This window comes from Oncorhynchus kisutch, unplaced genomic scaffold, assembly GCF_002021735.2.
Source record: "Oncorhynchus kisutch isolate 150728-3 unplaced genomic scaffold, Okis_V2 scaffold4065, whole genome shotgun sequence".
NCBI lineage: Eukaryota > Metazoa > Chordata > Actinopteri > Salmoniformes > Salmonidae > Oncorhynchus > Oncorhynchus kisutch.
The window spans coordinates 26,694-53,810 of NW_022266010.1; the positions used below are offsets into that span (position 1 = coordinate 26,694).

Genomic DNA, 27,117 nt, shown 5'->3' on the forward strand with positions numbered 1-27,117 from the left:
TGTATCTCTATGATGTTTGTTGTGTCTACATCAGCCATCGATCTGGACTAGATCAGTCCATGTGTGGGCACTGTCATAGAATCTCATTCTGTTGGCACGGTTACATGTTCTGTGTTGTCTTGTCAATGTTTTATTAGCCACTGTCTGCTGCTCTCAGATTATATATCCTCCTCCAGTCATGTTGGTGTGTCATGGTGTGAGCAGCATTCTGTCATGGGTCATAGCCCAGGAACCTTATGGGTGGGGGTTTAGACACTTCTGTGTTCTAGTTGAATCCCCATTGGACTGGTTGAACTAAAAAGTGCGTGATTGTTCAGCTGCTGTATCTAGTTATGTTGTACAGTCTTTTATACCACATGAAAGGGTAGGCTGGGTGTGGTGCGAAGCCCTGGGTTGGCGTGGTGCGAAGCCCTGGGTTGGCGTGGTGCGAAGCCCTGGGTTGGCGTGGTGCGAAGCCCTGGGTTGGCGTGGTGCGAAGCCCTGGGTTGCAAGTACTTGAAAAAAATTAAATACTTTATCTGTGTCTAGAGCTTTCCTGACTTAATGAACCAATAGAAAAAGTCCCAAAACTGTAAACCCCACCCAGGTCCTAACTTTAGGTCTAAATGGTGACTGGGCTTGGGTTTACATTGCCCCATCAGGATTAGAATGGACTGGGACAGATAATCTGTTGTTTTGTTTACTCTGTAATGTAAAGATATTGTACTTTTTAAAATTATTTTTTATTTATTTTTTTCTCCATTATTTAGACAGCGATGTGGATCTTGAGCGATGGCCTCAGTGGGGTATCGGAGTGACTGAGGCCTGTCTCTTCTTGGGTTTCAGTTCTACAGCTGATATCTCAAAAACTTCAGGCAGAGTTCAGCATAGGGAACAGGTTACAGACATCGGATATATCCCAAATGGCACCCTGTTCCCTTTGTAGTGCACTACTTTGACCAGTGTCCTAATATAGGGAATAGGGTGCCATTTGGGACACAACCCTAGTATACTCACCAGCAGCACTATATGTCACCTCTCTCACTACTTGTCACTCTGGTGTTTAGTGATGCACCAAAATTATTATTATTTTATTAAAATTTTACCCCCTTTTTCTCCCCAATTTCGTGGTATCCAATTGTTAGTAGCTACTATCTTGTCTCATCGCTACAACTCCCGTACGGGCTCAGGAGAGACGTAGGTCGAAAGTGTATCGGAGGACGCATGACAACCCAACCAAGCCGCACTGCTTGTTTGTACAGATGAAGGTGGTACCTTCAGGCATTTGGAAATTGCATTTGGAAATTGTTCCCAAGGATGACCCAGACTTGTGGAGGTCTTGGCTGATTTCTTTTGATTTCTTCTTGATGTCAGAGGCACTGAGTTTGAAGGTAGGCCTTGAAATACATCCACAGGTACACCTCCACTTGACTCAAATGATGTCAATTAGCCTATCAGAAGTTTGCACTGCAGCTTTGACATCAGTTTTTAACATCGGCGTTAAACTAGACATCGGGCCGATACCGATGTTGGCATTTTTGCTAATATCGTCCGAATCCGATATGTTCACTGATATATCGTGCATCCCTACTTGTGTTACTAAGTGTGGCCTGAGGCTAACGGTCAATGAAGTACGGCCTTGCAACTCCCAATGTGCTTTCCAGCTATCGCTAAGTGGTGCCGGGCTGGTCAATGGAACTTCTGGGGAATGCTAATGTGGAGAAGTGAAGTCCCAGTGTAGTTTATGGGCTGTGTGTCCTGTTGGAGAGTTATTGTGTGGGTGCTGATGTTCCAGAACCATCAGACTGGAACAAATCCTTTCACTAAACAAACAGCATGGTGTGGAACACACTTTTTCTTAGAGAATTCCTGTACTGATCTCACTCTCTGCACTCTTGATAACAATCCTGACCTTGAGTCTGTGATCCAAGCTGCCTGACCCATGTACTGAGAGTCAGAGTAACTGACAGAGAGGTGTGTTTAAAGTGCCAGGCTTGGCCATCCATCTGTGTTATGTCCCTGGGGTTGTCCAGGCTGTCATAAAGGTAATGGACTGGGACAATGTGTTTTAGAGGGAGTAGATGAGGCATCATCACCACATGAAAACAGGGCATTGAGTTGAATATTGATTCATTGAGTAGAGCAGACATTTCCCCCTGTGTGTGTGTGCGCGCATGTGTGTGTTTTGTTGATGACGTTTACACTAAAGAGTCAGCTGCAGGATCCTGCTGCTGTGCATCTCTGGCGGTATCGCTGCTGCGCCCAAACACACTCACGTGTGTGTATTCAGTATGTGTAGACAGCTATAGCAGCAGGGATGTCTGGCACAGCAGCACCGGCCCTCTGAGCTCACGGCCCCCTAACATACAGGCTGATGATACCATTGTGATGTGATCAGTGTGCGCTTGGCTCGGCTTTCCCAACGTGGAGGCTCGCTGCCCGGGCTCAGTGTGTCTGCTGACGAGGGGAGGGGTACAGGCTGTCTGGCCCACAGAGTGTGTATCCCAGATAGCACCCTATTCACTATGTCGTGCACTACATTTGACCAGAGCCCTGTGGGCCCTACCTGCACTACTATGTACCACATGGGGAATAGAGTGCCATTGGGGACAGTTGCTACACTACATCGCCCTCCAACCAAGGTGTGTGTCTGTCCTCCTTCCCCGGCACCTGTAAATATCCTCCTGTAAATGAGTGTCTCCCTGTATTTATATTTCTGGTCAATTTACTGATTTTATATAATTCCTTATTATGCAGCATTGTTGAGAGTGGACCTGCAAGTAAGCATTTCATTGTACTGTGTACCATGTTTATCCTGTGCATATGACAAATAGACTTTGGGTGTGTGTGTGTGTGTGTGTGTTAGAGTGTTGGTGTTGTCATGGGGATCTATCCAGAGGTCTCTTGTCTGGCACCAGGTCAGTGACCTTAGCCACCACACTGACTCCACTGTTCTATCCAGTTTGTAACCTAATCCACCACGCTGACTCCACAGTTCTATCAGGTCAGTAACCTAATCCACCACACTGACTCCACAGTTCTATCAGGTCAGTAACCTAAGCCACCACACTGACTCCACAGTTCTATCAGGTCAGTAACCTAAGCCATCACGCTGACTCCACAGTTCTATCAAGTCCGTAACCTAATCCACCACGCTGACTCCACAGTTCTATCAGGTCAGTAACCTAATCCACCACGCTGACTCCACAGTTCTATCGGGTCAGTAACCTAATCCACCACGCTGACTCCACAGTTCCATCGGGTCAGTAACCTAAGCCACCACGCTGACTCCACAGTTCCATCAGGTCAGTAACCTAAGCCACCACGCTGACTCCACAGTACTATCAGTGCCAGGCGAGCTTCTCAGACATCTTCTATGTTCTTCTGTGAATATGCACAGTGCCCATATGACCCACCCATCACTCATGTGTGGATCCTTGATGTCAGACCTCTACATCAAAGAGCTGTGCTTTTATTTGTCACAGTTCGATTGATGGCTCTATAACCAAATAGTCTTAAAGAGGTCATAAATATTCAGTAGGATTTGAATGTGAATGATATTGAAAGCCCTCCAACTACCTTGTGTTGTCCAGTATGTTAGTTGTGTAATGTATTATGAGTGGTGTGTTCATTCCCAACGCTCAGGCTCTTCATCTGATTGTAGTATGCCCTGGTTTCTGGGGTTGTTGCGTCATATCACATGACATGTGAGAGGTAGAATAATATTGCATGCTTTGTAGAGGTCACGTTACAATGGCAAGAGCCTTTAGTGGTAGTTTTAAGGGCTTTCAGTCATCTGTTGCTGGGAGCTGTGTGTGTGTGTGTGTGTGTGTGTGTGTGAGAGATCTGCTTTCACATACACACCTGTATGATGACCTCAGTTGACCCTTTGTTCAGGTTTAGCAGCTGAATTAACAGCAAAAAATAGTGACAAGTAATGGCACAGCCTTGTCTACTGCATATAAACTCAGCAAAATAAGAAACATCCTCTCACTGTCAACTGCGTTTATTTTCAGGCAACTTTAACATGTGTAAATATTTGTATGAACATAACACGATTCAACAACTGAGACATAAACAGAACAAGTTCCACAGACGTGTGACTAACAGAAATGTAATGTGTCCCTGAACAAAGGGGGGGGGGGGGGGTCAGAATCAAAAGTAATAGTCAGTATCTGGTGTGGCCACCAGCTGCATTAAGTACTGCTAGTGCATCATCTCCTCATGGGCTGCACCAGATTTGGCAGTTCTTGCTGTGAGATGTTACCCCACTCTTCCACCAAGGCACCTGCAAGTTCCCGGACATTTCTGGGGGGAATGGCCTTAGCCCTCACTCTCCAATCCAACAGGTCCCAGACGTGCTCAATGGGATTGAGATCCGGACTCTTTGCTGGCCATGGCAGAACACTGGTAATCCTGTCTTGCGGGAAATCACACACAGAACGAGCAGTATGCCTGGTGGCATTGTCATGCTGGAGGGTCATGTCAGGATGAGTCTGCAGGAAGGGTACCACATGAGGGAGGAGGATGTCTTCCCTGTAACGCACAGCGTTGAGATTGCCTGCAATGACAACAAGCTCAGTCTGATGATGCTGTGACACACCGCCCCAGACCATGACGGAACCTCCACCTCCAAATCAATCCAGCTCCAGAGTACAGGCCTCAGTGCAACGCTCATTTCTTCGACGATAAACGCGAATCTGACCATCACCCTTGGTGAGAAAAAAACGTGACTCGTCAGTGAAGAGCACTTTTGGCCAGTTCTGTCTGGTCCAGCAACGGTGGGTTTGTGCCCATAGGCAACGTTGTTGCCAGTGATATCTGGTGGGACTTGCCTTACAACAGGCCTACAAGCCCTCAGTCCAGCCTCTCTCAGCCTATTGCGGACAGTCTGAGCACTGATGGAGGGATTGTGCGTTCCTATTGTAATTCAGGCAGTTGTTGTTTCCATCCTGTACCTGTCCCACAGGTGTGATGTTCAGATGTACCGATCCTGTGCAGTTGTTACACGTGGTCTGCCACTGCGAAGACGATCAGCTGTGCATCCTGTCTCCCTGTAGCGCTGTCTCAGGCGTCTCACAGTACGGACATTGCAATTTATTTCCCTGGCCACATCTGCAGTCCTCATGCCTCCTTGCAGCATGCATAAGGCACATTCACGCAGATGAACAGGGACCCCGGGCACCTTTCTTTTGGTGTTTTTCAGAGTCAGTAGAAAGGCCTCTTTAGTGTCCTAAGTTTTCATAACTGTGACCTTAATGGCCTACCGTCTGTAAGCTGTTAGTGTCTTAACGACCGTTCCACAGGTGCATGTTCATTAATTGTTTATGGTTCATTGAACAAGCATGGGAAACGGGGTTTAAACACTTTACAATGAAGATCTGTCATGAAGTTATTTGGATTTTTGCTAATTATCTTTGAAAGACAGGGTCCTGAAAAGGGGACGTTTCTTTTTTTGCTGAGATTACCAGGTCTGTCCTCAAACAGTACAACTACAGCAAGATGTAGACTGGATACATACTATATTTAACACATTTCAATGTTAACATTGAAGTAACTCACATTTCCCCAGTAAGCTCCCATGTCTACTCTTGTTTTCTCTGGCAGAGCTCACAAGGGGAGGCAGCAGCCTGACCCAGCAGGTCATAGTGAACAGTACCTGGGAGTGGCTGATCTATCGCTGTGCATCACGATTGCAATGTGGGCTTATGCAAGCTGTAATGAAGTCAGTAAGGAAATGAACTGCAGCTTAGAATGGAAAACTAACATCACTCTTGGGTGGGGTTGGGATAAGAACTAACATTGTAATTCAATATATTTATTGGTTGAGTCTAGACTTTTAAATGTATTAACTTATCCAATGTAATTAGTAGAATCATCATAGCAGGTAGAATGATCATAGACTCATCTCGCTCAAGTGAATAGAAATGCTGTGACTCAATTTAGTCTTGATAGCCTGCAGGAGTAGAGACCGACAGAGCCTCCTGCTTTAACCTGACCTCTGCTTTAAGTACAGACAACAGGGAGAAATAGAGGAGGTAAGGAAAGGAGGGAAGTAAAAAGCAAAGTGGTCTGCTATTTATAGCAAGCCTTTCAACATCACTGGTCTTGAGTTCAGTCTGCGATATGTTGTGTAATGTCCCCTAGCTAGCCAGTAACCTCTTACTGTATCTAGGTAGATATGGTGTGTAATATTGTCTGTAATGTCCCCTAGCTAGCCAGTAACCTCTTTACTGTATCTAGGTAGATATGGTGTGTAATATTGTCTGTAATGTCCCCTAGCTAGCCAGTAACCTCTTACTGTATCTAGGTAGATATGGTGTGTGATATGAACATGTGTTGATGTGTAGTGTATATATCTTTGAAAGAGACTTTGGTCTCAGCATGACCCCCTGTTAAAATAAAGATGAAATATATCAGCTATTTGATGCTCTGTGATGTTTAAGAGGTCATTGGCAAAGACTTCCGACTTCGTTTCCCCCCCCCCCTTCATTTAATCACTTTTAATTTTCAGGTTAGTTTGTTTTGCCGCGTTTACACTGTCCGGTCCCGTGATCAGCTGTGTGTTGTAGTGCGCATGTGAATGCTTGCCAGTATTTACCGTGCACAGGGGGATGTCAGGCACCTTGTGTTGTTTGGTTTGGAATGAAGCCTATGCATGGAATTAGAGAATATATTGTTGATACTAGTAGACTAAGGTATATATCTTTTTAGATTTTGGACCCTTCCTGTGTTTTGCTTGTTTTGTCAGTATTTTTTTGTCAACTGTAATGTTGTATTACCTAGCCTATAAAAAAAACTCTACCTGATTCTGCACCTTTTATTTTGCCTCCTGTTGTTTCATGGTCATCTAAAGGCATCCGCATGCTTCTTCGATGAAACCGTTCAGAAGAGTTTGCAAATATTATGGTGATGTTTTTGTTCGTTGTGAACTTGGGTAAGGGTTTTGTTAGTTGTGGACTCGGGTAAGGGTTTTGTTAGTTGTGGACTCGGGCAAGGGTTTTGTTAGTTGTGGACTCGGGTAAGGGTTTTGTTAGTTGTGGACTCGGGTAAGGGTTTTGTTAGTTGTGGACTCTGGTAAGGGTTTGTTAGTTGTGGACTCGGGTAAGGGTTTTGTTAGTTGTGGACTCGGGTAAGGGTTTTGTTAGTTGTGAACTTGGGTAAGGGTTTTGTTAGTTGTGGACCTGGGTAAGGGTTTTGTTAGTTGTGGACTCGGGTAAGGGTTTTGTTAGTTGTGGACTCTGGTAAGGGTTTTGTTAGTTGTGAACTTGGGTAAGGGTTTTGTTAGTTGTGAACTTGGGTAAGGGTTTTGTTCGTTGTGGACCTGGGTAAGGGTTTTGTTAGTTGTGGACCTGGGTAAGGGTTTTATTAGTTGTGGACCTGGGTAAGGGTTTTGTTAGTTGTGGACCTGGGTAAGGGTTTTGTTAGTTGTGGACCTGGGTAAGGGTTTTGTTAGTTGTGGACCTGGGTAAGGGTTTTGTTAGTTGTGGACCTGGGTAAGGGTTTTGTTCGTTGTGGACCTGGGTAAGGGTTTTGTTCGTTGTGGACCTGGGTAAGGGTTTTGTTCGTTGTGGACCTGGGTAAGGGTTTTGTTAGTTGTGGACCTGGGTAAGGGTTTTGTTCGTTGTTCGGGGGCACAATTTATTTTCTCAAGGCCAGACAAAGTTCAGGAGCCGACATGTGCATGTCCCTTCGTCCATGATTGGTCAACTGTAAGGATTCTTCATTAAAGTATATGTTGTCGTTCAACGAGAGACTACTAGTTTTCATGCACATTTTTTTATTGAGAAATACTGCACCCAACATCCTAGATGTGGCGGCTAGCTACCAGCCGAACTGAAGCATGCTGACGCCTTAAGACCAACAGACATGTTACCTTCTTCACAACGTGGCTTTAAGTTTATAATCATTTCCTACATTTAATGAAGTATTTTCTCATTTCACACTGTTGATGTTCTGTTTCTCAGTACTAGCAAAACTGGGACAGGGAGGTTGAACATCTTCTCTGCATCACTGCATCCTAAGATGAATAGAAATAGTTTTTTATTAGATTTTACTGTCCCACGTTATCTTGACATTCTCACAGCTTAATATCAGTCTTGTAACTTCTTCTGAAGTGTGAAAAGGACATCAATGCTTTTTCTGTTATTATGTCTTACCAGTCTCCCAGGTGGTTTGATAGGGCTATAAATACTCAAACGGACTTCTGCAAGCACCAGACAGTAAAAGAGAAAGTTGAGGCCCACCAACATTTATGTTCTGAGTGGAAAACGGGTCCTTCCGTCCTTCACCCCTCCCATAGTACATCCTGCTGACTGCTACCCGTCTTACATGGCCCCGTTCCATAAACGAGCCCTAGTCCATAACTCCTAGCCCCTATAGGCCCTAACACTTAGGCACTTGTTTATATACATGAAGTTCCTCGAACTGAGAGGTTGTTTCTGAACAGAGCCACAATAGAGGCTGGTTATTTTCCCTCCTGAACCAGGAGATACAGTGACCTGCTGTGACCTGACCTGCTTTCCTATTGATTATTTAAACCTCTGTCCTGTGGGTCCTTTTGAATTTGCCTGGCAACCCAATTCATGTTTCTCTTCTCTCCTCCCAGGTTCCGTCTACAGGAAGTGATCTGGTCTGGTGGTGGTGTAGTCGGGTGTGGTGTGGTCCAGGGTGTATAGCCGCTGCTGCTTCTCTCCCTCTACCTGACGCCCTCTGCCCACTGCTGCTTCTCTCCCTCCACCTGACCCCCCTCTGCCCGCTGCTGCTTCTCTCCCTCCACCTGACGCCCTCTGCCCGCTGCTGCTTCTCTCCCTCCACCTGACGCCCTCAGCCCGCTGCTGCTTCTCTCCCTCCACCTGACGCCCTCTGCCCGCTGCTGCTTCTCTCCCTCCACCTGACCCCCGCTGCTGCTTCTCTCCCTCCACCTGACGCCCTCTGCCCGCTGCTGCTTCTCTCCCTCCACCTGACCCCCTCTGCCCGCTGCTGCTTCTCTCCCTCCACCTGACCCCCTCTGCCCGCTGCTGCTTCTCTCCCTCTACCTGACGCCCTCTGCCCGCTGCTGCTTCTCTCCCTCCACCTGACCCCCTCTGCCCGCTGCTGCTTCTCTCCCTCCACCTGACCACAGCTTCGCACCACAACACCTCTGCCTCCAGCTCCGCCCCTCCCCACAGGGAACCCTCCAATCCACAGCCAGACTACCCCAGCGTGCACGGCCCCCGCCAAGAGCAGTATGTGAGTGAGTTCGCGCCCCCCGATGACGTCACCACCGTCTACAGAGATGCCGGGACCATCACTGGTACGTGCAGCACAGCCCTGACAGTAGGAGACTAAATCCAATTCTGATTGAGAGAAAATGGCTCTGACTTGTCTTGAATTCAGTGTAACTCAAAGCCATAAACAGCCTCCACTGCATTGTTTATGGATTTCACTGATGGCATAGGGCCCTGGTCAAAAGTAGTGCACTATATAGGGAATAGGGTTCCATTTGGGATGTATGGTCTGGATAAACTACACTGCAGGAAGAGAGAGAGCGAGAGAGAGGGCAACATCCGTTACACTGAAGCCTGCTATTGACAGGTATAATGCAGCTGGAAGGTAAACAAGTGAATGTAAACCCTCTCGATGCTTCTGTCTGTGAATAGAAATGAAAAGTGGCTTCTCAAGATGTAAGAATAAAGTTGTGGCGTCAGTGTTTCAGTCCCAGGGGACTGGCAGGGATCGTGCCCAGCAGATAGCACAGCCTCGCAGAGCACAGCGCTTCACTGAGCAGAGCAATGCAACCCAGCAGTCCCTTTGTGTGGGTATCAGGGGAACCAACCCAGCAGTCCCTTTGTGGTGTGGGTATCAGGGGAACCAACCCAGCAGTCCCTTTGTGGTGTGGGTATCAGGGGAACCAACCCAACAGTCCCTTTGTGGTGTGGGTATCAGGGGAACCAACCCAGCAGTCCCTTTGTGGTGTGGGTATCAGGGGAACCAACCCAGCAGTCCCTTTGTGGTGTGGGTATCAGGGGAACCAACCCAGCAGTCCCTTTGTGGTGTGGGTATCAGGGGAACCAACCCACACAACACATCTGCCCGAGTCACTGGAGAGATCCGCTTGTTCACCACAACAAACCCAACCACACCATACTCCTGCGCCTTACTATGTGCCTGTACCCATCTCACTTTGTTATGGCCTAGCTTTGTCAAATCATAGAACTACATATAGAACCATTGAATTTTAGGATCACAATGGGCAAAATCATATGCTCTGGGTGGTGTTTCATCAGCATTTCTGTTGAACAGTACCAGTATTGGCAACCTGACAAACAGAGCCCATGGGAAATGAATGTCACAATTCACTGTGATGACAGTTTCATCTAACGTACGGCTGCATTATTGTGGCTTCTGCTGAGTACTTTAAAATGACATTCTTATTGATTCAAACCCATCTCAGGAGGGAATTACAGAGGGTCTCCGTCACAAATGGCACCCTATTCCCTTTATAGTGCACTACTTTTGACCAGGGTCCATAGGGTCAGAAGTAGTGCACTATATAGAGAATAGGATGTTATTTTGGACTAGGCTGTAACCCAGGAAATGCTGGGGGGAGGGGCTGCTTAACGGGCCGTAGTGAGGGAGATGTGGTGAGAATGAGAAACCAAACTCTATTATGACCTGCCACTGACTGTCACTTCCTGTCATGAGGCCAGTTAGGGGACCAGATTATGCTGCTTGCTCAGTGTGAATCCCAAATGGCACCCTATTCCCTATATAGTGCACTACTTTTGACCAGAGGCATACGGGCCTTGATGAAAAGTACATTGAATAGGGTGGTATTTGGGACACACCCTCAGTGTTCACTCAGGGAACTCCCAGGGGGCAGTGGGACTGCATTTCTCATCATTCTGCTGGGTCCTGTTCAGTAGAGAAGAAACACTTTGAAACAGAGTGAAACAGGGAGGTGCTATGTTGTATCCAAAACTTGTTCAATGAGCACACAGATTTTTTGTTTCCATTACAAACTCACCCAAATCCAGATGGCTGATGTTCTGAAAGAGCTACAAAATCTGGACCCCTACAAATCAGCCGGGCTAGACAATCTGGACCCTCTCTTTCTAAAATTATCTGCCAAAATTATTGCAACCCCTATCACTAGCCTGTTCAACCTCTCTTTCGTATCGTCTGAGATTCCCATAGATTTGAAAGCTGCCGCGGTCATCCCCCTCTTCAAAGGGGGAGAAACTAAAGACCCAAACTGTTACAGACCTATATCTATCCTACCCTGCCTTTATAAGGTCTTTGAAAGTCAAGTTAACAAACAGATTACCGACCATTTCGAATCTCACAGTAATTTCTCCGCTATGCAATCTGGTTTCAGAGCTGGTCATGGGTGCACCTCAGCCACGCTCAAGGTCCTAAACAATATCATAACCGCCATCGATAAGAGACATTACTGTGCAGCCGTATTCATCAACCTGGCTAAGGCTTTCGACAATATTCTTATTGGCAGACTCAACAATCTTGGTTTCTCAAATGATTGCCACGCTTGGTTCACCAACTAGTTCTCAGAGTTCAGTATGTCAAATCGGAGGGCCTGTTGTCTGGATCTCTGACAGTCTCTATGGGGGTGCCACAGGGTTCAATCCTCGGGCCGACTCTTTTCTCTGTATACATCAATGATGTTGTTCTTGCTTCTGGTGATTCTCTGATTCACCTCTATGAAGATGACACCATTCTGTATACTCTGGCCCTTCTTTGGACACTGTTATTAACTAACCTCCAGACGAGCTTCAATGCCATACAACTCTCCTTCTGTGGCCTCCAACTGCTCTTAAATGCAAGTAAAACTAAATGCATGCTCTTCAACCAATCGCTGCCCACACCTGCCCGACCGTCCAGCATCACTACTCTGACGTAGAATATGTGGACAACTACAAATACCTAGGTGTCTGGTTAGACTGTAAACTCTCCTTCCAGACTCACATCAAGCATCTCCAATCCAAAATTAAATCTAGAATTGGCTTCCTATTTCGCAAAAAAAAGCCTCCTTCACTCATGCTGCCAAACATACCCTTGTAAAACTGACTATTCTACCAATCCTTGACTTCAGCGATGTAATTTACGAAATAGCCTCCAACACTCTACTCAACAAATTGGATGTAGTCTATCACAGTGCCCTCCGTTATGTCACCAAAGCCCCATATACTACCCACCACTGCGACCTGTATGCTCTCGTTGGCTGGCCCTCGCTTCATACTCGTCGCCAAACCCACTGGCTCCAGGTCATCTACAAGTCTTTGCTAGGTAAAGCCCCGCCTTATCTCAGCTCACTGGTCACCATAGCAGCACCCACCTGTAGCATGCGCTCCAGCAGGTATATCTCACTGGTCACCCCCAAAGCCCATTCTTCCTTTGGCTTCCTCTCCTTCCAGTTCTCTGCTGCCAATGACTGGAACGAACTGCAAAAATCACTGAAGCTGGAGACTCTTACTTCCCTCACTAGCTTTAAGCACCAGCTGCCAGAGCAGCTCACAGATCACTGCACCTGTACATAGCTCATCTGTAAATAGCCCATCCAATCTACCTAATCCCCATACTGTATTTATTTATTTATCTTGCTCCTTTGCACCCCAGTATCTCTACTTGCACATTCATCTTCTGCACATCCTACCATTCCAGTGTTTAATTGCTATATTGCAATTCCATCGCCACTACGGCCTATTTATTGCCTTACCTCTCTTATCCTACCTCATTTTCACATGCTGTATATAGGTTTTTCTACTGTGTTATTGACTATGTTTGTTTATTCCATGTGTAACTCAGTGTTTTTGTCGCACTGCTTTGCTTTATCTTGGCCAGGTCGCAGTTGCAAATGAGAACTTGTTCTCAACTAGCCTACCTGGTTAAATAAAGGTGAAATAAAATGTTAAAATCTGTATTTCAGCTGAAGACAGCCAAGCTGACAGACTGCAGTGTATGGCTGTGACACTGACTGCAACTTCCCCAAACTGTTAGAAGCAGCTTTGAGTTACCCACAATGAAACGTCTGTTGTGCCCTTTACCTCTGTGCTGATGAATGAATGGCAACATGTAGTCTCTTTTCTGGGGTTGGACCCTTACTATGAGTACAGGAAGCAGCTCAATGGCATTAAAGGACTGAGAGCTGTGCTGCTGTGGTTCAGTGCTGCCCCCTGGTGGGGTTAGTGTCCTGGCATTGTTCTGAAGTTTCCCCTAGGTACAGATCTAGGATCAACTTCCCTTCCCCCAATCCTAACCTTAACCATTATTTGGGAAAATACAAAACTGACCCAAGATCAGCATCGAAGGGTAACTATCCCTTCCGTTGTTCTGTTCCTCATCAGACACAGTCTCAACGCCAGGCCAGTTGATTATCTGAGGAGATGGATGTTTTTAATTTGTTTTCTAGGCAGGGATTCACTACAAGGTGGATTATATTCCCTTTTATTGTAGTAAGGCTTATCCAAAAATAATCTTATGTCCTATAATTCTGTCTCTTTTTACTTAGTTTCATACCATGCTGATTTAATTGATGGTACAGTGCTGTATTCTTCCGGTTGTAATAGCAACATACGCCAGTGGATGTTACTGAACCCTCCTCTGTTCACTCCCAAACCCGTCTCTCCCACTGTGTCCCACATGGTTCCATTTGGGCTTCACCCTCAGTCCGTTCTGAAGCCTCCACAACCGTTTCCCTGCTCCCCATGTGTCCCAGTGGTTGCCATAGGAGCCGTGGATTTGCCATGCTTCAGTGTGGTGATGTAGAGTATTAAGTAACACAAATGGGGTTTGGTGACAAACCACACACGGGGTTAATATCCATTCATTAGACTGTTTTAGCCTCTGTCTCAGGCTTCCATCTCCTGAGTAAAACCAGGGCATCGGAGACTAACTAGGCTGTCTGATATCATGCTGCTGGGCGATGTAGTACATACCCAGACTGTGGTAGGTTGGGTTCAGTAACTACAGTAGGTACCCAGACTGTGGTAGGTTGGGTTCAGTAACTACAGTAGGTACCCAGACTGTGGTAGGTTGGGTTCAGTAACTACAGTAGGTACCCAGACTGTGGTAGGTTGGGTTCAGTAACTACAGTAGGTACCCAGACTGTGGTAGGGTGGGTTCAGTAACTACAGTAGGTACCCAGACTGTGGTAGGTTGGGTTCAGTAAGGTTGTAGTGAACAGAGATGTACTGTAACTATAGTAGGTACCCAGGCTGTGGTAGGTTGGGTTCAGTAACTATAGTAGGTACCCAGACTGTGGTAGGCTGGGTTCACTAACTACAGTAGGTACCCAGACTGTGGTAGGTTGGGTTCAGTAACTATAGTAGGTACCCAGACTGTGGTAGGTTGGGTTCAGTAACTACAGTAGGTACCCAGACTGTGGTAGGCTGGGTTCAGTAACTACAGTAGGTACCCAGGCTGTGGTAGGTTGGGTTCAGTAAGGTTGTAGTGAACAGAGGAGATGTGCTGTAACTACAGTAGGTACCCAGACTGTGGTAGGCTGGGTTCAGTAACTACAGTAGGTACCCAGGCTGTGGTAGGTTGGGTTCAGTAAGGTTGTAGTGAACAGAGGAGATGTGCTGTAACTACAGTAGGTACCCAGGCTGTGGTAGGTTGGGTTCAGTAACTACAGTAGGTACCCAGACTGTGGTAGGTTGGGTTCAGTAACTATAGTAGGTACCCAGGCTGTGGTAGGTTGGGTTCAGTAACTACAGTAGGTACCCAGGCTGTGGTAGGCTGGGTTCAGTAAGGTTGTAGTGAACAGAGGAGATGTGCTGTAACTACAGTAGGTACCCAGACTGTGGTAGGCTGGGTTCAGTAACTACAGTAGGTACCCAGGCTGTGGTAGGCTGGGTTCAGTAACTACAGTAGGTACCCAGGCTGTGGTAGGGTGGGTTCAGTAACTACAGTAGGTACCCAGGCTGTGGTAGGCTGGGTTCAGTAACTACAGTAGGTACCCAGGCTGTGGTAGGGTGGGTTCAGTAACTACAGTAGGTACCCAGGCTGTGGTAGGCTGGGTTCAGTAAGGTTGTAGTGAACAGAGGAGATGTACTGTAACTACAGTAGGTACCCAGACTGTGGTAGGTTGGGTTCAGTAACTATAGTAGGTACCCAGGCTGTGGTAGGTTGGGTTCAGTAACTACAGTAGGTACCCAGGCTGTGGTAGGCTGGGTTCAGTAAGGTTGTAGTGAACAGAGGAGATGTGCTGTAACTACAGTAGGTACCCCGACTGTGGTAGGCTGGGTTCAGTAACTACAGTAGGTACCCAGACTGTGGTAGGCTGGGTTCAGTAACTACAGTAGGTACCCAGACTGTGGTAGGCTGGGTTCAGTAACTACAGTAGGTACCCAGGCTGTGGTAGGCTGGGTTCAGTAACTACAGTAGGTACCCAGACTGTGGTAGGCTGGGTTCAGTAACTACAGTAGGTACCCAGGCTGTGGTAGGCTGGGTTCAGTAACTACAGTAGGTACCCAGACTGTGGTAGGGTGGGTTCAGTAACTACAGTAGGTACCCAGGCTGTGGTAGGGTGGGTTCAGTAACTACAGTAGGTACCCAGGCTGTGGTAGGGTGGGTTCAGTAACTACAGTAGGTACCCAGGCTGTGGTAGGGTGGGTTCAGTAACTACAGTAGGTACCCAGACTGTGGTAGGTTGGGTTCAGTAAGGTTGTAGTGAACAGAGGAGTACTGTAACTACGTCTTGTGGCCAAACATGATCTTTTCTCCGAGAGACATCTTTCAAAGATAGACATAAATAAGCACATCACATGATTATGATGTTACTAAAGGTCATGGGATGTTTACAATGTTTAGGGCTCATATTGTGCTGTTCTCAAAATAACATTTGTGCTCATCTAGCTAATCAAGTAGTCTGGAAGTTCCTCAACAATATCATACAGGATGATACATCACACCAGTGTGCATCCTTTTCCCACTGGGAAAATATGGGTAAATATGAATTTTGTTCAACATGTGTATCCAATTGTAATCTTCTCCAGTAATGTCAGTAGAAGGACATTTTATTGATACCGATCTGTCTTATTGAGATGCACACTGAGGTAAAAATATCATGCAAATACTGCTACTATATTACTGCCCACAAGATATAGACAGGAAGTTGAAGTCATTAACACATACATGCAGTACTGTTAGTAGTTAACGGATGCTATATCGTAGTGTTGGACTTAAGATACTTTAAATATTACAATTTACCATGTGAACTAAACCCAAAGTTCATGTCAGGGGGCTGTGTGAGTGTTGATTTCTGGCTTGGTGGACTTTGTTTGTCATGAAGTCTGTCAGTGTGTCCACATGCCATTGTTGCTATAGTCTCTCGTGGGCAGACTACGTTAACATAGCAGCTGACCAGTTACACAAGACTTTAGTTCCGGGTTAGCTGAGATTGTTGGGCTTCTCTTCCTGTCAGATATGCAGTTCTAGCCACACACCACAGATATTCCCACAGCCTGATGTATCCATGGGGACAGTTTGTGGATAGACAAAACAGTTGGAATCAGCCAGAGCTTTTCCATTAGTCCAGTGAGCAGTGGTCAGGCCAGCTGAATGGAATGGACTGAGACTGACTCATAGCCCGGCCCTGCACTGTTCACCAAGTTCTGCTTTTTCTCTGGGACAGACCAAGACACACTACAGCACAGTTGCCATGGCGTCAGGAGCCGTTGAGCAGTGTCATCTGTCTGGTGGATCTGTGCCAGATCCAGCCTCTTGGCAAGACCACATGAATTCCAACCATAGCCAGTGTAATGTAGGGGGCTTATTACAACCATAGCCAGGGTAATGGAGGGGGCTTATTACAACCATAGCCAGGTTACTGGAGGGGGCTTACTACAACCATAGCCAGGGTAATGGAGGGGGCTTACTACAACCATAGCCAGGGTAATGGAGGGGGCTTATTACAACCATAGCCAGGGTAATAGAGGGGGCTTATTACAACCATAGCCAGGGTAATATAGGGGGCTTATTACAACCATAGCCAGGGTAATAGAGGGTGATTATTACAACCATAGCCAGGGAAATGGAGGGGGCTTATTATAACCATAGCCAGGGTAATGGAGGGGACTTATTACAACCATAGCCAGGGTAATGGAGGGGACTTATTACAACCATAGCCAGGGAAATGGAGGGGGCTTATTATAACCATAGCCAGGGTAATGGAGGGGACTTATTACAACCATAGCCAGGGTAATGGAGGGGACTTATTACAACCATAGCCAGGGTAATGGAGGGTGCTTATTACAACCACAGCCAGGGAAATGGAGGGGGCTTATTACAACCATAGCCAGGGTAATGGAGGGGGCTTATTACAACCATAGCCAGGGTAATGGAGGGTGCTTATTACAACCACAGCCAGGGAAATGGAGGGGGCTTATTACAACCATAGCCAGGGTAATGGAGGGGGCTTATTACAACCACAGTCAGGGAAATGGAGGGGGCTTATTAAACAGGCAGCGGGCAGACATAAGGCTGAAGAATCAAGCCTCCTGGTGTTGTCAGTACTGAGTGTCATTTGTTATCAGACATGTAGTTGTAGACATGTTGCTGCTCTACCACAGCGATGGCTGGATAGGTGGAGAACAGTGGTTGTCTTGAAGTAGGGGAAAGGAACAATCAGCAGCTGTTCTGCTCTGTTGTCTACAGCCTTCTGATTCCCTCCATGTCGTCCTGCAGCACACTGAATCAGATGCTGCTCTCTGTCTCTCCCCCAGCACTGTTAATGTGTGGAATAGCATGTTCACATCTGTATCTTAGGTGACCCACGTCCTACAGAAGAGCTTTACACTTTAATATGCTTGATTCATTCTGGTTTTATTCAGGTTTCTAGGGTTCTCACAAATGTTTATTGGCTTTAGAAAGTGTGTGTGTGTGTGTGTGTGTGTGTGTGTGTGTGTGTGTGTGTGTGTGTGTCAAATCGACCCTGTGTGGGTGCAAGTGTTGGCTGGATCTCTCTGGAGGCTTGTTTAGTTAACACACCGTACAGTAGTGTTCCCCTAATGGAGATGTGTTGAGGTAACACACAGTACAGTATTGTTCCCCTAATGGAGACGTGTTGAGGTAACACACAGTACAGTAGTGTTCCCCTAATGGAGACGTGTTGAGGTAACATACAGTACAGTAGTGTTCCCCTAATGGAGACGTGTTGAGGTAACACACAGTACAGTATTGTTCCCCTAATGGAGACGTGTTGAGGTAACACACAGTACAGTAGTGTTCCCCTAATGGAGACGTGTTGAGGTAACATACAGTACAGTTTCCCTAATGGAGACGTGTTGAGGTAACACACAGTACGGTAGTGTTCCCCTAATGGAGACTTGTTGAGGTAACACACAGTACGGTCCCATTCCTCCACTGAACTCTTATTTCAGGTCAGCCTGCTGGAGGATGGGACATTTGTCCACCTTGACATTGTGACTCCAGTAGTCAAACGGCTGCTTTAAACACTAGTTCCCAAGTTCAGCAGCCTGGAGAAACGGAGTCAGCTAGTAGTGGCTTGGCTCAAAATGATATACTGTACAGCCAGGGCTCTGTGTATACAGGGCGCTGTGTGTATACAGGGCGCTGTGTGTATACAGGGCGCTGTGTGTATACAGGGCGCTGTGTGTATACAGGGCGCTGTGTGTATACAGGGCGCTGTGTGTATACAGGGCGCTGTGTGTGTAGGGCTCTGGCTAACAATCTGAATTTGTACTTGACATTTTTTATCATTAGTTTCATTCCTTATTGTAGAGGGAAAAGTTCCCAGAGTGCCTACAGTTGATCTTTGCTGTTATGATCTGTGGTGGATATTATCCTGTCTGAGGAGGCCATCTTCTCCCCTGCTGGCTTCCAGCTGCACTACAGTACATCCTGCCTGTAGTGACTCACTTGTCAGACTCATGGAGATCCTGCAGCTGTGGGAAGAGACCGGCCTGTAGTATAGAGAGATCCTGCAGCTGTGGGAAGAGACCGGCCTGTAGTATGGAGAGATCCTGCAGCTGTGGGAAGAGACCGGCCTGTAGTATGGAGAGATCCTGCAGCTGTGGGAAGAGACCGGCCTGTAGTATGGAGAGATCCTGCAGCTGTGGGAAGAGACCGGCCTGTAGTATGGAGAGATCCTGCAGCTGTGGGAAGAGACCGGCCTGTATTATAGAGATCCTGCAGCTGTGGGAAGAGACCGGCCTGTAGTATAGAGATCCTGCAGCTGTGGGAAGAGACCGGCCTGTAGTATAGAGAGATCCTGCAGCTGTGGGAAGAGACCGGCCTGTAGTATGGAGAGATCCTGCAGCTGTGGGAAGAGACCGGCCTGTAGTATGGAGAGATCCTGCAGCTGTGGGAAGAGACCGGCCTGTAGTATGGAGAGATCCTGCAGCTGTGGGAAGAGACCGGCCTGTAGAATGGAGAGATCCTGCAGCTGTGGGAAGAGACCGGCCTGTAGTATGGAGAGATCCTGCATCTGTGGGAGGAGACCGGCCTGTAGTATGGAGAGATCCTGCAGCTGTGGGAAGAGACCGGCCTGTAGTATGGAGAGATCCTGCAGCTGTGGGAAGAGACCGGCCTGTAGTATGGAGAGATCCTGCAGCTGTGGGAAGAGACCGGCCTGTAGTATGGAGAGATCCTGCAGCTGTGGGAAGAGACCGGCCTGTAGTATGGAGAGATCCTGCAGCTGTGGGAAGAGACCGGCCTGTAGTATGGAGAGATCCTGCAGCTGTGGGAAGAGACCGGCCTGTAGTATGGAGGACAATGAGTGTTCCAGTCCACTGCGCTCTCCGGGCCAACAGTAATCCGGTTGACAGTCTGTTTAGGCAGCTGGGTGGGGTGGGGTGGGGGGACTGCGGGGCTGTGCTGCCATGCTGGCTACAGTATGGGGAGGTTGTGGGGGTTGGGGGCCCCATGTGACCACCGTCAGTGGCATGCCAGGCATGGAAATGCAGAGTAGCTGGGGTCACTTTCCTACGACTGCCTCTCTTCTTCCCTCTCACTCTTTATTATTTCCCTCCCACTCTCTCTTCCTCCCTCCCTTCTCTCTCTTCCTCCCTCTCTTCTCTCTCTTCCTCCCTCCCTTCTCTCTCTTCCTCCCTCCCTTCTCTCTCTATCTCCCTCCCTTCTCTCTATGTCCCTCCCTTCTCTCTCTTCCTCCCTCCCTTCTCTCTATGTCCCTCCCTTCTCTCTCTTCCTCCCTCCCTTCTCTCTATGTCCCTCCCTTCTCTCTCTTCCTCCCTCCCTTCTCTATGTCCCTCCCTTCTCTCTCTTCCTCCCTCCCTCCCTCCCTCCCTTCTATCTCTATGTCCCTCCCTCCCCTCTATTTTTCTCTCTCCCTCCCGCTCCTCTTCGCCCTGCCCTTTCCTGGAGAAGCGGAACATGTAAGTCGAGGTGAGAGGACACGGAGTAGGGGGCAGAGGAGCCATGAGTGAGTACTGGGCACCGTGACTTTGGGTTGGATCTATGGGGTGATTTGGGCTTGTTTGGTGTTTAAAACTATTGAGATTCCTCACTTTATTTGGACTTTAATTTGTGCTTTGTACTTAATGTCTGATTTCTTGACATTTCTATGGAATAGTAAGAATGATTTTTCCTCTGGAAATGAATCATGGTTGCTAAGCATGTTTTTGTGAAGGGGATGATTACACTATATAGCCTGGTTTTTAATGAGTACTAGGACAGTAGGTCACCAACTGATTTACATCATCTTACTGGTATAGATTGTGAAAATACATCCAATTCAAGTACACACATTATTGTTCAGTCATTTGTTTCAGTCATCTCTTGGGTAAACATGATAGGATTGGATATGAAGACTAGTAACGTGAACTAGACTAGAGTTAGACACCATTTGTAGTACTGCCCCCATGTCTGTCTCTCTCTCGCTCTCGGTCTCTCTGTCTGTCTGTTTGTCACCATGGGGTCTAGTTTTCTGTGTAGCTGGATGTCGGTTCTGCCTGTATTGGCCCTGTGCTACAGTAGTGTACTGTAGCCTGGGGATTTGAAGTGAATGCCAGAGAGGTAGAGGGGACAGGAAGGACAGTGGGCCAGCGGGTGCAGAGCAGAGTGCCAGGGCCTTACAGATCTGACTATAAATACAGTCCAGGAATAATCAACAGCAAATGGTCTAGCTAGTAGCTGTCAGCACTCAGGGGCTCTCTGCAACCTTCATACAACATTAATACAACATCCCTTAGTTCCAGCTGTTGCATGGCGACAGAGAAGGCATGACACAGGTGTTGTCATACTGTATCAGTGAATATGATGTTGTGATGGATCGTAGAGACTGTTTAATGCCTGTGATGATACAGTATGTCTGGCTGCCCTTATCCAATTCATGTGACACTTACAGCCATTGTTGTTATTTTGGTTTGCATGTCCTGGCTGTTGTTGTTCAGGAGCTCTGAGTATAGTTGGTCGTCCCAGTTACACTTCGGAGATCTGAGCTGAATATGAAGAAGAGGCCTATAATCGGCTCTATTTAACAGAAATATGGGATTTAAGGAGTTAACTGTGAATTTGTATGTTTTTACTACTTTTAATTGATGGCAATGGACCATAACAGTAGTGTGTCCCCAACGTGTTGTCGTCTGTGTGTGACTCTGTGGCAGACTCCCCTGCTGTAGTCTGTGTGTGACTCTGTGGCAGACTCCCCTGCTGTAGTCTGTGTGTGACTCTGTGGCAGACTCCCCTGCTGTAGTCTGTGTGTGACTCTGTGGCAGACTCCCCTGCTGTAGTCTGTGTGTGACTCTGTGGTAGACTCCCCTGCTGTAGTCTGTGTGTGACTCTGTGGCAGACTCCCCTGCTGTAGTCTGTGTGTGACTGTCTGTGGCAGACTCCCCTGCTGTAGTCTGTGTGTGACTGTCTGTGGCAGACTCCCCTGCTGTAGTCTGCTAATACTGCTAGTTGTTGCTGGAAACAGCCAGTAGCATGGTGTCAGTCAGTTTATCCTGTCTCAGCAGCCTGCCAGCCCGTTCTGTCTGGATTAAGGCCTGGCTGTCTGGGACACCATTGTCTGATGGAGCTTCATCACCACCACAGATATGCAGGCCTTGTGAACGCAGCTGTTGAACAAATGGATTGGAAACACGCCTGCTCACATAAACTGAGACGTTCCATATTCCCAACTCAGTCACTTCTTAGTGTGTGTGTGATTCTGGTGAAGTTATCTAGGAGTTGTACAGTGATGAGCTGTAACAGTCTTTGGATGGGAGTCTGATGGACATCTGGATCTGCTGAGGGAAGGAGTAAATCCCATGGCAGGAAGTGCTGGTAAGATGACTTCACTATGTTCCAGTGAAGCCCAGAGTTTACTGTCGCAAACTAGTATCTCACAGGTGAGCTTCTTCCCAGTTGCCAAGCCAATATGTTCCGCAGTCTGTGGGTTTATGCAGATTCTCCTTGTTTATATAGTATACTGTATGCCCTCTTCATAAAGCAGCTCCAGGATCTGTTATTCTGTAAATCACTCTCATATCTTGTTGTTCTGTAGCACTGTTGTGATACATAGACATCAGCAGGATTGTAGTTCCTCAATGTGCCACAAGAGGTCCTCCTACGCTGCTTTCAGTAACTCTTGCTGCACTCCCTTTATGTAAACAGACTTCTACGAAGATTCTGATGTGTAAACAAGATACAATGACACATCGTCACGTATGACCATATTTCAGAGTTCGTTGTTTGATTATGGTTTAGAAAAGCAGATTGTTCAGAGGGATAATCACATCTGATTTGATTGAATAGCCTACTGAGGAGCTAAAAATGGTTTTTGAAAGGTATGTGTATGTCTTGAGCAAGACTGTTGTCGTCGTTCTCACTAGATCAGGGATCATTCACTAGATTCAGCCGCTGAAATATTATTTGGGTCAGAACATAATTACAAATCAATTGTAGACTACAAATTGACCACAAGAAGCCCAAACAGATATAACATTTCACTAAAACAATATCATTTCAAACCTGGCTTACATTTGTATACCATCACATACACCGAGTGTGCAAATCATTAAGAACACCTCCCCAATATTGATTTGGCTGCAGGCCACCAGTTGGGGAAACCTGCTCTAGATGATGAAGTTTAAACATAAACAGCCATTGTTCTGGTGTTTTTCAACCAGGCACCTGTTACATAACCTCCTGCTACTGTAGCGGGCTAAAACTAACCTCTAGTCTCTTCCTCTTCTCTTCTCCTCTCCCTCCTCCCCTGTCCTCCTCCTCTTCTTCTCTCCTCCTCCTCCCCTGTCCTCCTCCTTTCCTCTCCTCCTCCCCTGTCCTCCTTTCCTCTCCTCTCCCTCCCTCCCTCCCCACCCCTCTCCTCTCCCTCTCCACCCCTCTCCCTCTCCACCCCTCTCCCTCCTCTCCCTCTCCACCCCTCTCCCTCTCCACCCCTCTCCCTCCCCACCCCTCTCCCTCCCCACCCCTCTCCCTCCCCACCCCTCTCCCTCCCCACCCCTCTCCCTCCCCACCCCTCTCCCTCTCCACCCCTCTCCCTCCCCACCCCTCTCCCTCCCCACCCCTCTCCTCCTCCCCTCTCCTCCTCCTATAGATGTGTGTAACAGTACTGATCTTCCAGAGGTGGAGATCATCAGTCTGCTGGAGGAGCAGCTGCCCCACTACAAGCTGAGAGCAGACACCATCTACGGGTATGACCACGACGACTGGCTCCACACCCCTCTCCTCTCCCCCGACACCAACCTGGACCTCACCGTGGAGCAGATTGAGGAGACTCTGAAGTATTTCCGTAAGCGCAGCGTTTGTATTTAGTTGTTTTTTTAAGATGATTCAGACAAGGGGGCGAAGGCTTCCACAATCCCTCTGCTGGTTACTTCTCTTTCTATTCTTCCTTTTATGTGATCTGTTCTACACTGGTACACATTTGATATTCAACTGGTTCATCGCTTTAACCTTGACATTAATAATTGTATTGAGCTCATATTACAGTGTGTTTTTGGAAATGGTGCAGGTTAGAGCCGATATCAAGGATTTAAAAAATGAGGGTGATGTGGGTGGAAGACTAACAGCTGAGATTCTGGTGCCGTAATGAGACTGAGGAAGTCTGAGATAAATACAGGCAGAGTGATACAAACACAGAGAGACAGACAGAGGTTGAGACAAAGGGAATGAAAGGTAGAGACAGTCATTTTAATATGGTCCTGAGCCCATATGGGTCAGCGTCAGACAGCTGGGCCCGGTTCACACAGCAAACATACCCGCTGAGCCGTGGGTGAAGCGCCACGTGCCAGTCTGCTCGGCTGCTGGTCCTATCAGCTCAGTGGGAGACGTCTGTCCTAACGTCTGTCTGCGTCTCAACCAGACATGAGGCTGGACAGACACAAGGCCGTGTGATAACTCGGGCTTCTTCTTGTTTTTTCTATCTTTATTTAACCAGGCAAGTCAGTTAAGAACAAATAGTTATTTACAATGACAGCCTACCCCGGCCAAACCCTCCCCTAACCCAGATGACGCTAGGCCTAGGTGGTTGTGATACAGCCCGGGATTGAACCCGGGTCTGTAGTGACGCCTGTAGCACTGCGATACCAGTTCCTTAGACCCCTCTGCCACTCAGGATCTGATCTGATCACATTCTGATCTGTCCTTGTGTATGACCTTTATGTCAACTGGTTGTAAGCAGCCTTCTGTTGTGAATGTAGGTCATACTGTAGAGCTCAGGAAGTTGAACAGCATCAATCAGCAGGTATGTGTTGATACAGTATCTGTTCTGTTGTGAATGTAGGTCATACTGTAGAGCTCAGGAAGTTGAACAGCATCAATCAGCAGGTATGTGTTGATACAGTATCTGTTCTGTTGTGAATGTAGGTCATACTGTAGAGCTCAGGAAGTTGAACAGCATCAATCAGCAGGTATGTGTTGATACAGTATCTGTTCTGTTGTGAATGTAGGTCATACTGTAGAGCTCAGGAAGTTGAACAGCATCAATCAGCAGGTATGTGTTGATACAGTATCTGTTCTGTTGTGAATGTAGGTCATACTGTAGAGCTCAGGAAGTTGAACAGCATCAATCAGCAGGTATGTGTTGATACAGTGTCTGTACTGTTGTGAATGTAGGTCATACTGTAGAGCTCAGGAAGGTTAACAGCATCAATCAGCAGGTATGTGTTGATACAGTATCTGTTCTGTTGTGAATGTAGGTCATACTGTAGAGCTCAGGAAGGTTAACAGCATCAATCAGCAGATATGTGTTGATACAGTATCTGTTCTGTTGTGAATGTAGGTCATACTGTAGAGCTCAGGAAGGTTAACAGCATCAATCAGCAGGTATGTGTTGATACAGTATCTGTTCTGTTGTGAATGTAGGTCATACTGTAGAGCTCAGGAAGGTTAACAGCATCAATCAGCAGGTATGTGTTGATACAGTATCTGTACTGTTGTCTGAAAGACGGTACTGTAGGATGCTTTAATAACAGATGCTCTGGTACTTTAATACTCTGATTACGATGTCGCAGATGTAGACTACAATGACAGTCCAGCAGCGTTGGTTCAAATAGTTACTGATACTGACGTGAGGATAGACTCCAGTGTTCTCACAAGACAAGACCACTTTGTTGTCACATTTGTGCAGCGTAATACAAACCTTTGTTCCCAAACTGAGATTCTTTGATAGATGGTCTTAGATATTGTACTCTACTCCTTGATTAAATTCACAACTAGGCTGTAGAGATTTATATCACCAATCTGGTTTTGTCAATTCCGTTCTTGTCACTTGTCTTGTCATTTCCGGTCTTGTCACCTGTGATTGTGATGTCACAAGGAGGATAGGCAGCAGGGTGGTTCATTGGTCTTCTGGCTAGTCAGCTGATCCCTGATAGGCCACTCCTACTCTGATGCATCTTCTTCCACAAACCCATTCCACTCCATATGATGCATTACTGATGGCATTATACACCGTTGACTCAGTCAGCAGACAGGTTGATGAAGTGTTTCTATAGTCGCTGAAATAATCATCCTCATTGTTTGATTAATGGCTGTCTATTAAATGACATCTGACCTTTTGATTGTCTGACTGTCAAGTGGTGTTAGAATTAGTCAGTGTGCTCTTTATCAAAGGGACATGCTATTAAAGAAGTAGAAGCATCTGATATTATCCTGCTGTAAATCAGTGTGGGGGAGAGAACTATATTCCCCACTATAAACCTATTGAATGATTTCTTAATATCATTCAGCAAGGTGAACTCCCTGCCCTGTAGTAGAGGTGTTGTACCAGACCAGGCAGATATGAACAGAGAGCTGGTCACCGAGGCAGCAGCAGTAGCAACACTAGCCTGCATTCAGATGCTACTCAGTGCTGGAGTAGGGAGCCAGTCTCCATGGCAACCTCACAGAAGGATGTACTGTTGGGAGAAGGGGAGGGTGAGCCAAGGAGAGAGAGGAGGGACGAAAGCAGGTTGCTATTGACGAAACAGTTCAGAGGGAGGAGTATGCCTCTGACATTTCCCTTCCTCATTGGCTCGTGGCCCTCCCCAGGCCCCTCCCTCATCTGTGATACAACCTTGACTCACCACCAGGCAGCAACACTCCCCTGCTGCATATCTGTGTTTTGGGCTGCGTTGCTTTTTGGGAAATATCTCTTTCTCTCTTTCCTCTCCTCCTCTCCATCCCATCCTTCCGCTCTGGGTGATAAAATGTGCTGTTCCACGTGGTCTCCTCATCATGGTAAACTCCTAGAGAACTCAGAGTATGTAATGAAAGGATGGGCAGGTGTTCTCGTGACCTCCGCAGCAGGACAGGAGAAGATGGTGGTGCTCCTCTCAGCTGAAGGGGACTGAGTATGCAGAAATTTGTGGAGGCGGATTACTATGAGCTAGACTGGTACTATGAGGAATGCACAGATGGTAAGCCTGATGGGGACGGTTATCCATCTAGCTGTTATCTAACTGTGTTGTTAATGGGGCTATATGTGGGAAAGGGGGGAGGGAGAGGGACAGGGAGGAGGGCTAGAGGGGATGATTTTGCTAGTAGGGTGGTTATATACTATAGACTGTATAAATCTGCCGGTCTCTCTCTTCGCTCCAGTATGTATTGCGTCAGTCACATGATGCTGGAACCACTGAGCCAGGGGCTGCTGTGTTGCTTCACTTTGCTCTGGTCCGTCTGATAACAGGTGCATTTAACTAAGTTTACCTCAGCCAAGGAGGCCATGGCTGTAGA

At 47.1% G+C, this 27,117-nt stretch overlaps 1 protein-coding gene across 4 annotated transcripts in view; it reads left to right on the top strand.

Annotated features, from left to right (window-relative positions):
* The window catches only part of trak1a (trafficking protein, kinesin binding 1a), a 69,424-nt gene that overhangs the window by 7,745 nt on the left and 34,562 nt on the right, over positions 1-27,117 (top strand). Inside the window, exons 3-4 of one of the 4 annotated variants that reach the window (XM_031822099.1) lie at positions 8,588-9,274; positions 23,498-23,692. Coding sequence is in view for 2 of the 4 variants with exons in the window: in XM_031822096.1 (XP_031677956.1) it covers positions 20,377-20,380; positions 23,498-23,692 (199 nt within the window). In the remaining 2 variants the exon portion in view is untranslated. Of the gene's footprint in view, positions 1-8,587; positions 9,275-20,269; positions 20,381-23,497; positions 23,693-26,484; positions 26,802-27,117 lie in introns of those variants that run through there. The other 3 variants (XM_031822096.1, XM_031822100.1, XM_031822098.1) reach the window with 3 other exon arrangements.